Genomic DNA, 17,351 nt, shown 5'->3' on the forward strand with positions numbered 1-17,351 from the left:
AGAGTGAATATGTGCGTGCGTGGCTGAGAAACACTTATCCTTTCAGACTGCCAGGTGACATTTTGTAAATGGTGGGCCACAGTGTGTCTTTCTGGTGGACTGGCAAGACACACAACAAGGGACAAATAACAAAGTGGAAATGCACGATTGGCAGTGTGACACACATACAGACACGCAATCCCCAAAGACTTGGAAGCGTAATAGTTTACAAGAGTCAAAATAGATTTCTGTAAATAGAAAAGTACAAAGAAGAACAAATTCTGTTATGAAATACTCAGAGGAGGCTGGAAGCAGGCACACCACTGCCATCTAGTGGTCACAAGAAGAAACGCAGGACATTCAACAGTGAATAACAGGCAGAGAAGCCACATACATTTCAACACAAGAGCCTCATAAACTGTGATTGCTTTTTAAAATCAAATCTGCTTTAGCTGCAGCTAACATAAATGAACACATGAATGTTTCTAATGGCCTCATTACTCTACCCCGTCTAAATCCTGGATCCTTAGTTCTTGCTCATGAATACGTATCCTTATCCTTAATCCGTTCACGTTAAACCAACACACGACTCAGTCTTCTTTGCATTCAGTTTTATTGTGAGTTGCTTAAAAAGCATTAAGTGTGACTCCCAGGGACAGTTTTATTATGATCTTTGGAGAGTGTTGTTATAAACATACAGTCCTAAAAATGCTGTATGATAAATATTATGCACAAACCAGCATCCAACAAAAGTTTAGCTAGTCGCTTTAGGTGCAAGATCAAAATTTAAAAATGGCATTACTACTCTATACAGAACTGTTTTAAAAAAGCCCACTGGAGATATGTGTCCTATCACTATGAATCAAACATGTATCGATCCTTTTTAGCACAGTTTCTTCATCAGGTGCGCTTGATTAATCTGTCTGGACATGCAGGTGACCGACTGTGTACAGTGTTGTGTACAGTGGAACAGCATTGGTAAATTAGACTAAATCAAGCACACCGACTATAGCAGACTATGATAAATCACAGACCGATGTTTGCAAGGGTGTCTCTACTCCCGCTCTGCTATTGCAACCAAGTGGGTTTCAATTTCTTCTTCAGCGAGGGTCCTGCCAGAAGGAGAGGAGGGAGGAAAAGTGGAAGAACAGAAGTCAGACATGGCCATGTTAAGTCCTTCAAAACAGAGAGATTTAAATCCTGTATAATTACCAGACTGACAAAAAAATAAAAAGCATCTGACAAACAAACTATAAATGGAATGAACCAAAAAAAAAAAGTAAACTCGTATTTGCAATAAAAGCACCTAAAATAATAAACAATGCCACGTTTCTTTCAGGGTAAAAATCTAGAGCAGAACCTCAGTCATGACCCATGTGGTGAAACCAGTGTGTGAATGAAGTTACCTGAACTTAGGTTTGTCTTTGGTCACTACGCCGATCTCCAGCTCACTGGCCTTGAAGTCCACTGACAGGACAGAGGACAGACAGGAAATGGCCAACTGGAAAGACAGGAAAGAAAAAATCCTTCAGTCAGAACATTAAAGAGGATTTTCAGTCAGAGCGAAAGCAGAGTACAACTTCACAGACTAACAAGGTGCACAGAGGAGAGAAAGCCGAAAGGAAATGTTGTTTCAGGTGCGTTTTCCTACAACACAGGTTGTATTGCAAGTCATTCAAAAGATTTTAATAGTTTTGAGGAATGCTGGTTGATTCTCTGGCATTGGGCGATTTTCAGGCTTGGTTCAGTTTACACTTGGTTAACTGGCCTGACTCCAACATCATGAACAAAATCATGGTTTACACCTGCTTCTATAGTGTGCTCAGGTGACCACTAGTATTCAGGTTTTTAAAGGCCAAGTTAGATTTGACGTTTAAACCACTCTAAATGTTGACACTGGCTGAACAAAAAGGGAACAGGACTAAAGAAAAAGTACCACTACATCTGCCCTCATGACTCATTTTTCAAGGGACACATCAGGACACATTAGGGTTTACACTGCAAAAGATACAATATATGGACTAAAGTACAGGCCTACACATTATACCTACAGAATCCTCTTGGTCACAGAGAACCCAGGCCGTGAAGCTCCCAGTGCACACTCTTCTGTTGACGTTAATGTTAGGGAAGGTTTGAACCTCTGCAGTTACTGAGACAGCTGTGCGCTGAGTGTAATAACGGACTGAAACAGAAGATGGCAGCACTGCATGTACAAGGATGCCAGCTGCCGTTACACCCCGAAGAAGAAGTAGCTCTGTCCCAGAATTCATAGCGCAGCCCAGCTCAGTTTCCAACAATGGCGGCAGCTAGTTAGTTTTAATATTACTCTTATTATTCTTTTTGGGTCACAAAATAAACGTTTAACATATTTTCAGGTGAGAATGTAGCTGTGTAAACCTCAAATATCTGCTCAGTTTATCAAGACACCACATATTTTCAAAAGCACTCCGACGTTTTCGGAGACGTCTGTTACCCACTAGCTCGATAGCTAGCCGGGGGCAAGGCTCACTAGAGCCCGTGAGAACACCGGACTCCCAGCAAATTGTTTTCAAACCCACCGCCGTCTTTCGCTACGCAGGTTAAACATGTAATATAAGTCACTTAGATAACTTAAAAATGTTGTTGTTTGGCTTTTTTAGTATTTTATTTGTTCCTGAGTAAATCGGTTTGGCTGAGAATTAAAGTTTTTACACAGCTGAATAAACGTCAAGCAGACAGCTGATTATCAGAAGTGTGAGATGCTGGAGAATATACTCCGGTGTCCTGTTATATTTTATATCGCAAGGAGTTTATTAAACTTCACCGAAACAACCTGCAGATTTCATTAAAATTTAACAAACTATCATCTTGTCTTTATTTTTAGTTAGCACCTTAAACACTTAAAGCTGTAAGCTAATGATAGTTATATAAGAGCAGATGCTGCTGGTGCAATAAGCTGTACGTTTTACGTCCAGTGGATGATGATCTGATTAGTCGACTAATCGCAAAAATAATCGGTGACTAGTCGACTATCAAAATAATCGTTTGTGGCAGCCCTATTGTAAAGGCAGACTGCATTGCTCGGTGCATGACTTTGTACACATGTGGCAATGGGACTGGCAATACTTGAATTCAAAGATTAAGAGGTGCGGCCCAACGCTTTTGTCCATATAGTGTATGTCGTTAAATACATCATAGACAACTCAGCAGGCAGTTTTAGCGATCGTCACACAAAATGTATAATGCCAACCACACACTAGAAGACTTTAAAAGCACTTCTGAAGCATCTAGAGATGCTGTGTCTTGACTGAAAGTTTGTAGTCATAGATTGTAAGATTTTGCAAACACTGGGAATTTTTTTCAGGGTTATTATTTCCAATTAACCAAATTGCCTTTAACAATATCACACAATGCTGGACAACTGAGCATTAAACAGAAGGAGCTGCATACATAAGATGCCACTGAGAATGAGACCGGAGGAAGAGAAGCTACTGGGTGTCAACCATGTTCATGAAAGTGATTTGCCTGAGCCATGACCAAAGACTTACGACTGAATCAAACGTGGGTGATTCCTATGGAATATGGAGACGACAACAACACCAACTTAAGGCAGCTTTGACTGAGACAATCGAGATGAAAGAAAACTGCCAATATTTTGTCGTGACACGGGACATTTGTCTTCGACACTGATATTGCCTGAGAGTTATTTGGTGTAAGGCCAGCATCAGTGATTCTTTACAGGTGAGATGACCTGAGACATGTAAGCAGGGTTCATGTTACTGGAAACGTCACACTTTATGAGGTAAGTTCAGAGTCACATGAATGGCAATGTGAAACTGTTATAAGGACAGACTGCTATGGTTCATTGTCACATTGACCTGTTTGCTCACAGGTCATCCTCTTGTAAATCATATCTCAATCAGAGATGCTGAAATCATGCAACACCCTCTCCTTCACTGACATACAACCACTGAGATGTTGATATTCTAACAAAGGTAAAAGGCCAAGTGCATCAGAGGCTGCTATTCTGGGAATGAGCAGGTATAGGAAAAACAAATTCAACAATGTATGATGAGCTAATCCTAAGTGAGGCAGACAATTTCAAGGCAGTGACTATACCAGTGATAAAGGCACAGATTTGACTTTTGCAGGATGTAAAAACATCCTGTATAACGTTTTATTCAGGGACACTGTTGGTATACCTTGGCCTTTCTGTTGGAGGACAATCCTTTCGAGTCCACCCAGCAGCTTTTACCACCACCGCATAACTCACCTTTTCGACTAAAATTGGAGGCATCGCATCAGCAATTCAGAGAAAGTGTGTTTTCATCAAGCTTCATTTTACCTGCACTGTCCTGTCATGGTTGAGTTCTGGCTTTTTCTTCAGCTTCTTCTCCAGGTAGCTGTTAGCCTCCGTCTGTTTGGCTCCAACCGCCGTGGCTCTGAAGCCACAGTAATAGCCTGCCGGGTCGCATTTATAAAGGACAGGACCGTGCTGGGGGTCAATGGCCACCATGATCATACCTGGGAGCACATGGGGACAACTTAAGACAGCCGTCCTTCAGATTGTGAACATTCAGTGCACATGCAGTCAGTTTTTAATGAGCTCTTATATGTGTTATTAATGTGTCCCTTAAACTAAACTGTCTTAACTATTAATTATATCTATATATTGACGCAAATAAAATGTAAAAATGCACGTAAGCGCCTACTTACAGCAGCCTAGAGGTCTCATTTCAGCATTCTGCGTGTACACCTGAGAGATATCAGCCAACCTGCGACACAACACGTCTGCCGTGATGTCATAACCAAATTTATACTTCCATTCCCCAGCTTCCACTCGGGCCCGGTGAACCTGGGAACGACTGTCAGCTGCACAGGAACAACAGGATTTGAGCGTAATTACACACAAAAAGAACATCAACACTTTAACAACACATACATCACGTCTCATATTTATTCATTATTATTTATGACAGCACAGCATACACATTATCATAATGAAACGCATGCTGTTAAGTGATGTATACATACCATTGTGCCCGGTCATCACGCAGCCAATGCGAGGTGTTAGTTTGAACATGTTGGTCACAGTGGAAGAGTCCAGCAGCTTATCCTGTAGGAAAAATGATCCAGCTTTATAAATCTAGACACTGCAGTATTTTGTCAAAGTAACAATTTAGACTCATGAAATGCATCTCTGATGGTTTTAAGCACTTTGATCTTTTGATAATTTCCTTTTTCCTTTTCTTTTTTTTTGTGATCTTCTTTTTCCAGGGTCTTTTTCTCTAATTCACATAGGATGAAATATTTATACATGGGATCAATTATATACAGACACCCCCACTAATCATTGGTTAAATGTGCCTTAGCAAGCTGGACACTTTTGGTAGCCATCAAAAAGGTTCTAGTATAATTCTGGCTGGATATATGACCAGTCCTTCTGCTCGAATTGGTAGAGTTCATTTATTTTGGTTTTTAGGAACATCATGACATCTGAAGCATAGTCCACAAATTTTCAACAGGGCTAAGGTTGGTTCTTTGGGTACTGCTACATCTTGTACCAGTACCACTGGTACAGCAAAACAGCCCAAGGGCAACTTAAGACCACTACTATGCTTGACAGCTTATACAGTGAGTGCTCTTAGGTTTGAAAGCCGCAGCTTTACTCCTCTAACATACCTCTTGCCATTGTGGCCAAATAGCTCAATATTTGTCTTGTCTGGCATTAAAACCTTTCTCCAGAAGGCCTTTGTGGTCTCCGAAAGACCCTGCCTTTCACCCTATCATAGTTCCAGCCCTCCTGTAACCCTAAATTGGATAAATGAATGGGTCTCCTGGATCATATCTGGATCCGTGCACACTCCATAACATCCATAGCTGCAGTGACTAGATAATGAAGCTGACATAGGAGAATAAAAAACATGCCAAAGGTGTGTTTGAGGCCCTATCGCGTTATATACAGGGTATCTTATTCAAGCTTTTTGCTGACATGCTTTGAGTCATAAGTGGCCTCACTGTTTGGCTTCAGCTCACATCATCATCATCAGCATCATCACTAGTGAGACGCGTTTGAGGTCTTACCGGAACTTTCTTTTGTGTGACCACCACCGAGGTGTCCTTACCCCGGATCCCAACGGAGGTCAACCCGCCCTGAGAGATGGCTTTGAAGGCATACTCTGCATGGCAGCACAAGACACATATGAGAAAAAATAACAACATAAACCTCCCCCTTTATTTTTTTAATCTGATTATTTAATTTATGAGGGGGAAGGCACCGAGTTAGCCCATGATAGTTAGGAAAACAACTTAGAGGAACTATTTTTTTCTCTTTTCGGGATACTTCAAACACTAAACGCACACATAAAGAATAAAACTAACTGAAACTAACTACTAACTGTGTGCAGTTATTCATATTGCAATTTAACTAGGTTATAAACATTCAAGCTTGAGTAAAAACAGGTATAGCAACTAGTACGTGTTCAACTTGGACGCTAACCGTACTCCGCACCGAAACCAGAAGAAGCTAGCTACTTTTGCTCCATCATGTTCTTGTAGTGTTGTTTCGATTAGCAGCAGCAGGTAGCTCACACCTGGTAATGACGGTGCTACTGCACTGTACACTAGGCATGGTCCGGGTTTGCTGTTAGCTAACACACAACAGAAAATGTCCCTTACCGACTTGGTACAGGCGGCCCTCTGGTGAAAAAATGGTGATGTGTCGGTCAAAACCTGCGTTGGACCCTCGGGACATCTTCCTCCTTGTGACCTCAGGTGAACTTTACTCAATATGTCTATATGAGCACGCAAATAATCGATACTTCGAGTGTTTTTCAAGAGTCAGATAATAGGAAATGACATGCCTGTGCTACTGCCGTGAAAGCAGGCTAATGGAGTAACTTCCCCGACAGGATTTTTACTTTCTCTTTCAGTTTTTCGCTCAGAGCGGCTCCATGGCCGGCCCCGGCCGCTTTAATTGGATGGCAGCGCCAACGAGGAAGTCAGAGACTTTACTAGTTAAACTGGCCCTCTCGCTCCTCCTGTGCGGACTCGGACAACCATGACTCATGACTGTCCCCATAAAAGAGCGAGAGGACTCGACACTCCCGAGCAGAAGTGGCAGAGGGAAGGGATGAATGGATCGTCTGTCCGTGCGCGTGTGCGGTCCCTCGGCTGCAGGGGTCCGGTCAGAGCGCAGGGTGGGCTGCTGGCTCAGCGACAAGAAGCGCAGGAGGATGAACCTGGACGCGTTCATACGGTTCTGTGCGTAAGTGTACTTATTGTTTTACTATGAGGCTATTCAACTGTAAAATTCTCTATACTGAATGATTTGTCAGCATAGTCTTGTTCATTATGTGTAACATAACAATAGACAATAAGCATTTTAATATTTTTTCCTACAGACACCATGGAGTGGAAGTGGTAAAGGTGAGTTCTTTTCGCCCATGAAATCTTGGCTGTGTGTTAAATCTTTTGCAATCACAATGGCGAGTCACATGAAATGCGAGGCTGAACACAGGCCAGTTTTTTTTATTTGTTACGTATTCGTGTTGATAATTACAGTTTAATTAAGACGAGTGGAACAAGGCAGTGTGTGAGTGATGCTGTGTCAGACTCCTAGGAGTAAGATGATTGTAAAAGCCCAAATTAGGGGAAATTTATTTGTTTTTAGTGTAAAGGCTAAAAACTTTCTTGTTTGTGTGTGTGTGTGTGTGAGCGAACATACTTAGCATTGCATGTCTTTGTAAGTGCGTGACGGTAGATGGATGTTTTCATACTTGCTTGATAGCTGTGACACTAGATTATGAACACTATGCGCTCATAGTCACATACTTGCGGCCACAACATTAGCAGTTAGTATCGCAGCCACCTGCGGCCACCTGCTATAATCTGCTTGTAGTGAACTTGCAACCCATCCGTGATCATAACTGTTCAGACACTTAACTGCACGCAAATATCTTCATATACTACTGCATGGGTGTGTAAAACCACCTGGGTGTGTTTTATGGTGATTTAGATTTCAGGAGCAGAGATCAGGAAGTGACTCTTTTTTTCTTGTCTGAAAGATTTGCTGGTGGCTTAAAACCAAGTGTTAAGCAATACCAACAGAAAATCAAAAGAACTGCGTGAACAAGGTCTATATATATTTCATGTGGTGTCTTAACCTTTTACATACTGTGTGATGTCATGCAGTTGACCTTGCTTCTGGAAGTTATTACGAGTCACTGTGTTGCAATCTATTGACTGTAGGTGTGCCAGTGACAAGGCCCTGCTAATGTACATAATTATCTACTGGCTCTGTGGTTTGGTTGTAAAACGTCTGATCCCTCCTGAAGCCAAGACAGCTGTCACACGGTGTTCCCCAGAGGTCAACTCTTTGTTTTTTTCTTTGTTCTCTTCTCGAATCATATAAGGCTTAAAGACAGTGCTGACTTTCTATTTGGTTTTATGTATATGGCACCAAATCACAAGAACATTCACCTTCAGTCAGATTATTCCCCTATGACAAGGCGCTTGGTCATAGGTTTCCAAGTGTTCTAGGAAAAGTGGCCACAATTCAAAGAAACACCCCTGCTTTCCTTGCTGCTGACTACCGGTTGGATATGCAATGATTTCAAACTTAAAGTAATAACACAGACTCATTTGATCATGTCTTGTAGCACACGCTTTTTTGGGAGGCGATATTCAAATTAGCTTTATTCTTGTTTTATCACTGTTATAGACAGAATGGGGATATTATCAATGCGAACAGTAACACCTGTGTTTTTCCTGCTCAGCCATTTGAGAATTTGACTTTCTATATTTTTTGATGATCACTCCTTAATTGGTGCAGTGATCAGCTACATGTGCTAAAACAAACTGCCATTTGCAACTGTACATTTATTACACTTCAAGACTGCACAAATGAAGATAATATGAGTGATAATATGAGAATTTAGCTATATTAAACTCCTACAGCATAGATTGGCTACATCTATTATGGCTTACAGCTGCACCACCCTGAGCACACCCAATCTGATTTGACCTAAAAGATAAGCACAGTTGTTTAGAGACAGCCCGAGAGTGCCAGGGTCTGTAGGTTTAGTGGGTGGGTCATGTGGTAATTGTAAAGTTAGTGCTTTGATCCCCAGCTCCTCCAGTCTGCATGTCAAGCGAGATACTGAACCTTGAGTTGCTCCTCGTGCATTGATTGGAGTGTGTGTGTGTGAACATTATAAGGTATGGATATGTGTGCGAATGGGTTCAGTTCAATTAAATTTTTTTTATTTATATAGCACCGAATCACAGCAATAGTTTCCTCAAGGTGCTGTATATTGTAAGGGAAACACCCTACTGTAATACAGAGAAAATCCCAACAGTCTAATGACGACCTGTGAGCAAACACTTGATGGCAGTGGGAGGGAAAAAAACTCGCTTTCAAAAGGAAGATACCTCCTGCAGATCCAGTCTCAGGGAGGGGCAGCCATCTGTGAGACCAATTGGGGGTGAGAGGAGGAAGACAGAGATTTTAATAATTAATGATTAAAAACAGAGTTTATAAATGTGTATAAATATATATAGAGACTGAAGAAGAAACACTCAGTGCATCATGGGAAGCCCCTAGCAGCCTAGGTGTATTGCAGCGTAACAAAGGGAGGATTCAAGGTCACCCGATCCGGCCCTAACTACATGAAAAAGGAAAGTTTAAGTCTAGTCCTAAAAGTAGAGAGGGAGTCTGTCTCACTAATCCAAACTGGGATTAAAGAATAAGATAATGAAGCTTGTAATAAAAAGTAGAAAATTCTATATTAAAAGAAGTCCATCAACATAGCCTGTACATTTTTTTTTCTATTGTAGATTGATCTCACTCAGCCCCTGGGCCCTCAGGGACCCTTTGACATCATCCTTCACAAGCTGTCTGACGTAATTGTGGAAGCTAAGCACGATAGCCAATCACAGCAGCTCCTTGATAACTTTCAGGTAATGCTGCACCTATTTAAACTATTCATGTTGCAAGTCCAGCAAACTGTGTATTCATCTGGGGCTGCTGACAGAGGATACTCCAGTACCCTCTACATGTAGTCTTTTAATCTCGGGTGTTAATAATAATGGTGCAGCTGGATGTTTTCATTAATGAGCAGTTAGTGACTCCTCTCTCTTTCCCACCACAGAGTTATGTTTCAGCTCATCCTGACACAGTGCTGCTGGATCCCCTGCCTGCCATGGCTAAACTATTAGACCGCTTTGTCTCGGGTCGGATAATGAGCCAACTGAACAGTTCACTCCGAGGTGACTGCAGCTTCTTAGCCCAACGGTAACACAGCTTACAGCTCAATCGCAGATATTAACAGTTACTCATTCTTCTTTGTTTGTCAGACTGGCGTATCTGCAGTCCCCCATGCCTCGAGGTCCACAGTGGCAGTGACCTGTCATCCATTCAGCAGGCTGTGATAAGACAGGGCCTAACATTTCCTCTCAGTCAGTTCACTTAATGTCTGTCCTCCACATTTCTTACTTATTATCTTTGTGTGCATGCATGCATGTGTGTGTGTGACTGAAGCCTGGAGGTAACATGCAATTCAGTTTTATAAAAATAAAATACTAACACACAAACACTTCCTCTTTTCCTCACCTCAGTTTGTAAAACCAGAGTGGCACACGGCTCATATTCACATGAGGTAGCTGATTTGGTTTTTCCTGCCTCGCAAAATCCCACTTGATATCTACTAACTACTAACTGTAAAATGTATTCTTGTAAGTTTCCATTTCTTAATCTCATGTGGTCTCCATGCTGCAGATGTGTCTGCTCTTCAGTGCAGCCAGTCTGGCTGATATCCATCCCCCCTGTGTGCTTCAGAGTTTTGTGAACCACGGAGCCGTTTTGTACAAAGTGTTCGTGGTAGGAGACAAGCACTGCTGCGTAGAGAGACCCTCTATCAAGAACTTTCCCTCCGGCCCCTGTGGTCAGTTTCCACCCCGCCAATATTCCTTTCGTCTTTCCCGTCTTTTATCATTTAACTTTATATTTTAACTTTTTTTTTTTAACTCACTTGCATCGCCCTTACCTTTCTTGCTTTTCCTTTTGTTTTGTGTCCCTTCCTTTTGAGTTCCAGCATTTCATTTTCTCTACTACTTTTACTTTCTTGTGCCACTGTTATCACCTAGTTTTGCTTTCTGTATAACTGTTTCTCTTTCTCCCTGCCTGCAGACAGGAAGACCATCTTCTTCAACAGCCAAAAGGTGTCCAAACCAGAGTCGAACTCTAATCTCACGTCTGTGAGTAATATTTCGGACTTAGTTTAAAGCAACAGGTCAAATGCTGCTCATGTCCACCATAAAATGCCACGTCTCATATTCTAAGGTGGATGAACATATGGTGGACCCGCCTTCTCCCAGCTCAGATGCTGTGGCCGCCCTCGTCAAGGAGCTCCGAGCTCAGCTCGGCATGGCCCTGTTTGGCGTGGACGTCATCGTCAACATAGGAACGCATGCGCTCACCGTCATCGACATCAACATTTTCCCAGGTAGTGCCGGAGTACACAGTGACTTACACACAGGAAGACACTGTCGTTTTCTGATGCGCTCTTTTCTCTGCTAGGCTACGAGGGCATGCCTCAGTTTTTCTCCTCTCTGCTCAGCCACATCCAGTCAGTGTTGGACAAACACGCCGCTGCTGGTTCGCACACTACAGGTGGTTCCTCTGAGGAAACAGTGGGTGTTTGTCACCCCAGGAGTTGATCACGGATTGGTTTCATCAAAAGGATAAGCAAAACTTGATCCCGAACTTTATCCTCTTCAAAACACACTAATTACTTTGACCTGCTAATTGGCTCTGTTAAGGTCAACAAACAAGCAAAAAAAAAAAAGGCAACCTACAGTACTTGAGTATACTTTTCTGTTTATTGATTGACAGGTAGCATAGAAGAAGATACAGCAGGCACAAAATACAGCACTCTGATTGGCCAGTAATATTACAAATGCCTTTTTTAATCACTTTTTTCCATATTGTGTCATATGTCCTCTATGCTGAGCGCGTCACCTCCCCACAGACGTTTCCTGCAGTGATCCTGCTGGTTTGTGAGATTCATTTTGTATTTCTATAGAAAAAGGAACTACAGTACATTCATGTTGATTAACCTTTGAGCGAACAAGCATCTCCTCTTTGGAATAGATTGCTATAACATCGTCAGTGTTGATTCATAACGTGTATTATTACCACGTGTTTACACAAGTTGACCGTCGGCTCGGCCAGTGTTCAAATACATAAACGTATCGTAAATCTCGGCCTTGTAGAAAAAAGAGAAATATTTGTATACGAGTACCACATGATGCACTTTGATTACATATTAAAATACATTAAATAATTCAGTATTTGGCTAATTATTGCATTCGCGTGTGCTCTAGTCTATACTGTGTTATTGCACTAAGTGGGCCTCCAGTAGCAACCCTGTTAATCCTGCACTAAGTGCATATCTGACCAGTGTCCTCTTGGGGGCGGTGTTGCTTCATATTTCCCATGACCTTGGCTTACAGACCACATTTACACAAATGACATGACAGCCATTAAAACTGGGATGTAACACTACCTAGTATTTATCGACGTTATTGTCGGTGTCACTGTTACCAAAAAGACAACAAATGGCTTTAGTGTTTCCTCTCCTCCTTCCTTCAGCTCCTCCTTGGCTTGTTAAGATAAGAGTGCAAAGCTGGCTGAGAAACCTGAGGTGACACTTTTAGACCTTGTAAGCTGTAAGTACATCACCTCTCCTTCTGCCACACGATCAACCAGGCAAAAGACAAACTTAACGTGTGATGTACGTGCAAGTGTGTGTTTCGCTCGTGTCACCCCGGTTCGTCGCAAACAGTCTGGCTGTAACAGTGCGTGCGCCAAATGAAAAACAATCTTCATTTCTACTTAAGTCGCCAAAGAAATTAAGAGGAGATAACGACTTCCTCCTGGGTACAAATATCAGCAGTATCGTTAACAGTCGGAACAGCAGGGTACACACAGTTATCAGTTATTGCACAAAATATACTGTATATTAAAATACACTAACTACTTATAATAGGGAAACTGTATTTTTTTTCCTGAAACAAGAACACGCCATCAAAGATGAAACCTTCAGAGTAAAAGAAGCGCTGATTGCTATGATCGTGACTCTTCATGGCTGACAATCTGCAATCAAACTAACATCTGAATGAAAGTGCTGAAATGCTATTGCATCTATCGCCTGTCTACCTCACGCACGTTATTTACAGATACTCGAGAAGACAGGGGCAACGGTGATGAGCACAAGCTTTCAGATTCTCTGGGAAAACTACGTCTTTTTCTTCAACACAAAAACACATCCAAATGACCAAAAGAGAAGAAAAAAAGAGTATTCTTTTTCCCTCCAGGCAATCTAAAAGCAGAAATGAACCAACAGTATGTACACTTTGCACTAATGTCCATTTACAGATTCCTCTGAGTGTTGGAGGGATTTGAAGGCTGTTAAATGGAAACTGTGTGAGCCGAATGTGTGACTGTGAATGCAACAAAGTGGTTTTGTCATTCTGCTGTGCGTGTGGGTTATGGGTATCTTATCCTCTGCGAAGTTCCCTCAGCTCTGCAGCCACTTTGCGCAGCTCTGCTTCAATCTCCAGCAGCTCCTGCAGATTAAAAAACAGTTGCACAAGCCTGGAATCAGTGCATTTGTCATTTGAACAGACAAGCTAAGAGAAAGCATATTTTTCAACTATCCCAAACCACTGTCAATGTAACAAGAGACCCCCCCCCAAAAAAAACAAAACAAAAAAAAAAAACATGCAATAATAAATGTTCCATTTAATGGAGTCTGGTCAAATTAAATTGACTTGATTGGTATACACTGACTATATACCAAGCATATTTACCTTAATGATTAATTGTTTGAATAAATGAACCACTAATTTTATATATTTCAGTTGCATTTCACTCGGACGTTTTGGTCTTAATGCTTCATGTGTGATTTTGAAAGTGTAAAATCTTTTACTTTGCGATATACTGAATATTACAGTAACATACTTTGTGATTTATCACCTTTTTTTAACCGCATGTAATGTCCTCAGATTTAAACTTTGTCAGTATTTGTTTTAGCCAATTAAAAAAGTTATCTTACTTCAGTTATTTATTTATTTATTTATGTGATTAAAAATGAGATTATCAAGGTTGCCAGGTCACATGACCCCTTTTGGTTCTGGTATTCCCAGAGAATTTTAATTTATTTAATAAAATGTCGTTATTTGGTGTCCCTTTAACAATACTACATCACCAAGGATGATATCATGATTCTATGGGTTCCAATAACTACCAAGTAACTACAGTATAATTACACTGTAATCTGCAGTTAAGCCTGAATGTACCCATTAATTGTTCTAACTTACTTCTCCTTCATCTTCTTCATCCTCCTCTTCACCCTCATTGTCTTCCTCCTCCTGCTGCCCCTCCTCGTCCTCCCTGACATATTCATCCTCATCTTCCTCGTCCTCCCCGTTTCCATCCTCCTCCTCCTCACCCTTGTACCGCTCCCGCTCAAACTGCCGTGTAGCCTCATCGCTCGCTTTCTCCATTACTCTCTTCTGCTGGGGCTCCTTCAGCTCCACCTCCTTTGCTGCCTCTTCCTTCTTAAATCCAGTCTCTGTTTTCTCAGAGTCGGGCTCTTTGTCTCCTTCCTCGCCCTCCTCCTTCTTCTTCTCACTGTCCTCCTTCTTCTCTTCCCCCGTCTTTTGATCCTCGTCTTCCTCTTTCTCCCTGCCCTGCACCTCCTGCTGTTCCTCCTCCTGCACCCGTTTCATCTTCCTGACGAGTTCATCCAGCTCCTCTTGCTTCTCCTTTCTCTCCCTCTCCTGCTCTGGCTTGCCCTTGCTGTCCTGCTCCTTGAGCAGCTCCTTCAACTCTTTTTCCACCTTCTCTTTCTCCACCATCAGTTCCACCTCATTCTTCCTCCTCTCCTCGAGCCTCTGCTTCTCCAAGTCCTCCACCATTTCCTCCTTCTTTTCTTTGTCCTGCTGCTCCTTCTTCTTGTCCTCCACCTTGTCCTTGTGCTCCGTCCCAGCGCCTTTCTGGATCTCCCTCTCCTTCACCGCCTCATACCTCTTCTTTTTAAGCTCCTTCAGCAGCTCTTTGAGCTCTTCGTCATTTCTCTCCTCCTTGCCTTTCTTGGCGAGCTCTTCGGCAAGCAGCTCCTCGAGCTCCTTGGCTCGTTCCTCCTCGTCATCCCTCTCTCTGTCTTCAATGCGCGGCTCCTCCATCACCTTCTCCTTGGTGTCATCATCCTCTGTTTTGTCTTCTTCCTCTCCCTCTGTTTCCTTTGCAAGGTTGCTCAGATCTCTCTCGTCCTCGCCCGTCTCCTCGAAGTCATTCTCATCCTTCTCATCATTGGCCAGATTGTACTCGTACCGCTGCCGTTCATCATCATGCTCCTTATCTCTCTCTGAAAAATGGAAACAGTCAGTGTGACATAAAAAAAGACAACAAATATAAGTGCCCATGTTTTATGGGTTTTTTTTAGTTGTTTTTTTTAATATCTTAAAAACAACATCAGACTGAGGCAGTGTGAATTTATGTGTACCATCATCAGCCAGTTTCTGCAGCTCCCTGAGAAGACCCTGATGCCTGTGCACCTCATCAAGTTCATCTGCAAAAAACAATTAGACACAAGCGAGCCTAATCACCGTGCAATCAAACCGCACACACCAAACCCTGCATGACACCATCTGATCTCTTAAGAACAGCTAATTGGTTACCTACCTGCTAGCTGTGGGCCACAATCGTGCGGTGACCCATCTTCATTCAGTGTCTCCTGAATAATACATTCAACCTAATGGTACAATACACACACACACACACACACACACACACATATTTTACAGTTGAGTAATTAAAAAGCAGCAGACTGATGGATGAAATTCAAAAATAAAGTTTTGTTCCTCACCTTTGCATCATTAAGGGGTGAGATTACTGGCCGGCTTCCCACTGAAACACAAACACAGACAGAGACGCAGAGTGAACACGGTGGGGCACGGAGGGACAATTGGACTAAAAATCAATGTAATCAGCAGTTTTCTATCAGTAAAAGGAGCTGAAACCTTGCACCACAGATGAAGTAGTTTGTTTACTTTCCAACCGTTTGCTCTGTGCGAGCGTAGGTGGAGCTGTTCCCTTGTTAATGTGCTTAACTCCCAGTCCCCCCTTCTCTCTCGCACTCCAGGATGCAGTCGTTCCCAGAAGCTTTAGCTCACAAGGTCGTTTCCCACCCGGGTTAAATCAGTCACCAATACCACACAAGCCAGCCAGTCATTAAAGGCACACTAAGCTGCTCTGCTGGTGCCTTTTCCTCACGGTGATACACTGCATCTAGCGAGGACCAAGAATCCATGTTCATCCTGCAGCCTGCAACCCTCTCCTTCATTATTGCGCGCCGGGAGTGAGGACTGTTTGAAGTGTGAGACGTGATGCTGCTCAGTTCCAGCAGCTTTATTCACTCTTTGTTTACAAATGTCATCGCACATGTTAACTTTACTTTACAAGATTGTTTTTTTAGTGGTACTTCGCCATCACAATTATGAAGAAAATCATGCATAAATAAAGGCAAATATCATCAAGTCTGGGCCCCTGACATAAAAAGGGAAAAATAAATAAGTTTTTAACTGTCATAATATTTTTTGACTGACTTAAAATGCCTAATGAGCGTGTACTTCTATTAGCATGAAGTGCATTTTTCTTCCAAAACCACCACTGCCAAGCATACCACACTAACAGTGTCACCCAAAATACACAAAGGAGAATTTCTCTAAGGAAGTTTCTAAGGAATTACTCACATCTACAAAAAATATATATATCTCTTAGTCACATAATGGAAATCATTATTTGTTTTCTTAGTGTTTCTCATCAGCTTATTTATTAAAACCACTTCACTTTGATTGTGTCTATCAACTAACAACAACGGTTTTGTTTGAAAGACTCCATAAAGGTTCACTTCATCAAACATGACTTCAAATGTTATGTATTCACAAATAATTATAAATAATAAAAGACACTGAGGAAAATTAAAGCTCTGACTTTTATCTGGGCTCTGTGGGATCGCAGCTCGCAGCCCGATCAGTGCAGGATCAATACGGGACCAGCTGATACCACTGGTGCCCCCTCGCAGACACGTGAGCTGCCTACAGTTTGGCCTTTTAACAGTCTGCATGTCCATGTGATGACGAAGTGTGTGTGTGCAAGCTGGGACACCCCAGCGCCATAATTATCACCGTGATCTGGCTTTATTTAGGCTTGTCCGCTCAGAAATGAATACATCACGTGTCCAAGTCAAATTAGTGGAGTACACGAGCTGCTCAACAAGCCCCCAAATGTCTGTCTGCATCAAGAATAGGTGCATTTATTATGGGGG

At 42.1% G+C, this 17,351-nt stretch overlaps 3 protein-coding genes across 6 annotated transcripts in view; 1 reads left to right on the top strand and 2 right to left on the bottom strand.

The window, feature by feature from the left end:
* Positions 1-575: 575 nt before the first annotated feature.
* On the bottom strand, positions 576-6,936 carry psma6l (proteasome 20S subunit alpha 6, like). The gene is made up of 7 exons (XM_005926574.2): positions 6,637-6,936; positions 6,043-6,137; positions 4,993-5,074; positions 4,675-4,830; positions 4,304-4,482; positions 1,386-1,480; positions 576-1,091 (listed from the first exon to the last, which is right to left on the bottom strand). The coding sequence occupies exons 1-7, from the start codon at positions 6,710-6,712 to the stop codon at positions 1,034-1,036; spliced, it is 741 nt and encodes a 246-aa protein (XP_005926636.1). The 5' UTR covers positions 6,713-6,936; the 3' UTR covers positions 576-1,033.
* On the top strand, positions 6,914-13,727 carry LOC102307213 (inositol-tetrakisphosphate 1-kinase). Of its 4 annotated transcripts, none has more exons than XM_005926578.3 (10): positions 6,914-7,221; positions 7,362-7,386; positions 9,796-9,918; positions 10,110-10,227; positions 10,315-10,416; positions 10,576-10,616; positions 10,736-10,901; positions 11,147-11,214; positions 11,300-11,462; positions 11,537-13,727. In XM_005926578.3, exons 1-10 carry the CDS (start codon positions 7,019-7,021, stop codon positions 11,674-11,676), a joined length of 1,149 nt encoding a protein of 382 aa, XP_005926640.1. In that variant the 5' UTR covers positions 6,914-7,018; the 3' UTR covers positions 11,677-13,727. The 4 variants fall into 4 exon arrangements, with proteins under 4 accessions (XP_005926640.1, XP_042078692.1, XP_042078693.1 ...); XM_042222758.1 differs by having other exon boundaries at positions 10,796-10,901; XM_005926579.3 differs by having other exon boundaries at positions 6,972-7,225.
* Positions 11,820-17,351, bottom strand: part of LOC102307744 (vicilin-like seed storage protein At2g18540) — a 6,671-nt gene continuing 1,139 nt past the window's right edge. Inside the window, exons 2-6 of the mRNA XM_005926580.3 lie at positions 15,891-15,931; positions 15,707-15,776; positions 15,528-15,593; positions 14,341-15,389; positions 11,820-13,587 (exon numbers count right to left, since the gene is read on the bottom strand). Of these exons, the coding sequence (XP_005926642.1) occupies positions 13,519-13,587; positions 14,341-15,389; positions 15,528-15,593; positions 15,707-15,776; positions 15,891-15,931 (1,295 nt within the window). The 3' untranslated portion in view covers positions 11,820-13,518. The remainder of the gene's footprint in view (positions 13,588-14,340; positions 15,390-15,527; positions 15,594-15,706; positions 15,777-15,890; positions 15,932-17,351) is intronic.

This window comes from Haplochromis burtoni, unplaced genomic scaffold (assembly GCF_018398535.1).
Source record: "Haplochromis burtoni strain Fernald_Lab_line unplaced genomic scaffold, NCSU_Asbu1 Contig_94, whole genome shotgun sequence".
Taxonomy (NCBI): domain Eukaryota; kingdom Metazoa; phylum Chordata; class Actinopteri; order Cichliformes; family Cichlidae; genus Haplochromis; species Haplochromis burtoni.

What these genes read in the sequence shown, in the direction of transcription:
- psma6l (XM_005926574.2), bottom strand. Translation starts at nt 6,712, where the DNA reads ATGTCCCGAGGGTCCAACGCAGGTTTTGACCGACACATCACCATTTTT. An exon ending in GGGCCGCCTGTACCAAGTCG is followed by an intron (nt 6,138 to 6,636) that starts GTAAGGGACATT and finishes GCTGCCATGCAG; the next exon opens with AGTATGCCTTCAAAGCCATC. An exon ending in AATGAGACCTCTAGGCTGCT is followed by an intron (nt 4,483 to 4,674) that starts GTAAGTAGGCGC and finishes ATGTGCTCCCAG; the next exon opens with GTATGATCATGGTGGCCATT.
- LOC102307213 (XM_005926578.3), top strand. Translation starts at nt 7,019, where the DNA reads ATGACTCATGACTGTCCCCATAAAAGAGCGAGAGGACTCGACACTCCC. An exon ending in ACGGCTCATATTCACATGAG is followed by an intron (nt 10,617 to 10,735) that starts GTAGCTGATTTG and finishes TCCATGCTGCAG; the next exon opens with ATGTGTCTGCTCTTCAGTGC. An exon ending in CGAACTCTAATCTCACGTCT is followed by an intron (nt 11,215 to 11,299) that starts GTGAGTAATATT and finishes TCATATTCTAAG; the next exon opens with GTGGATGAACATATGGTGGA.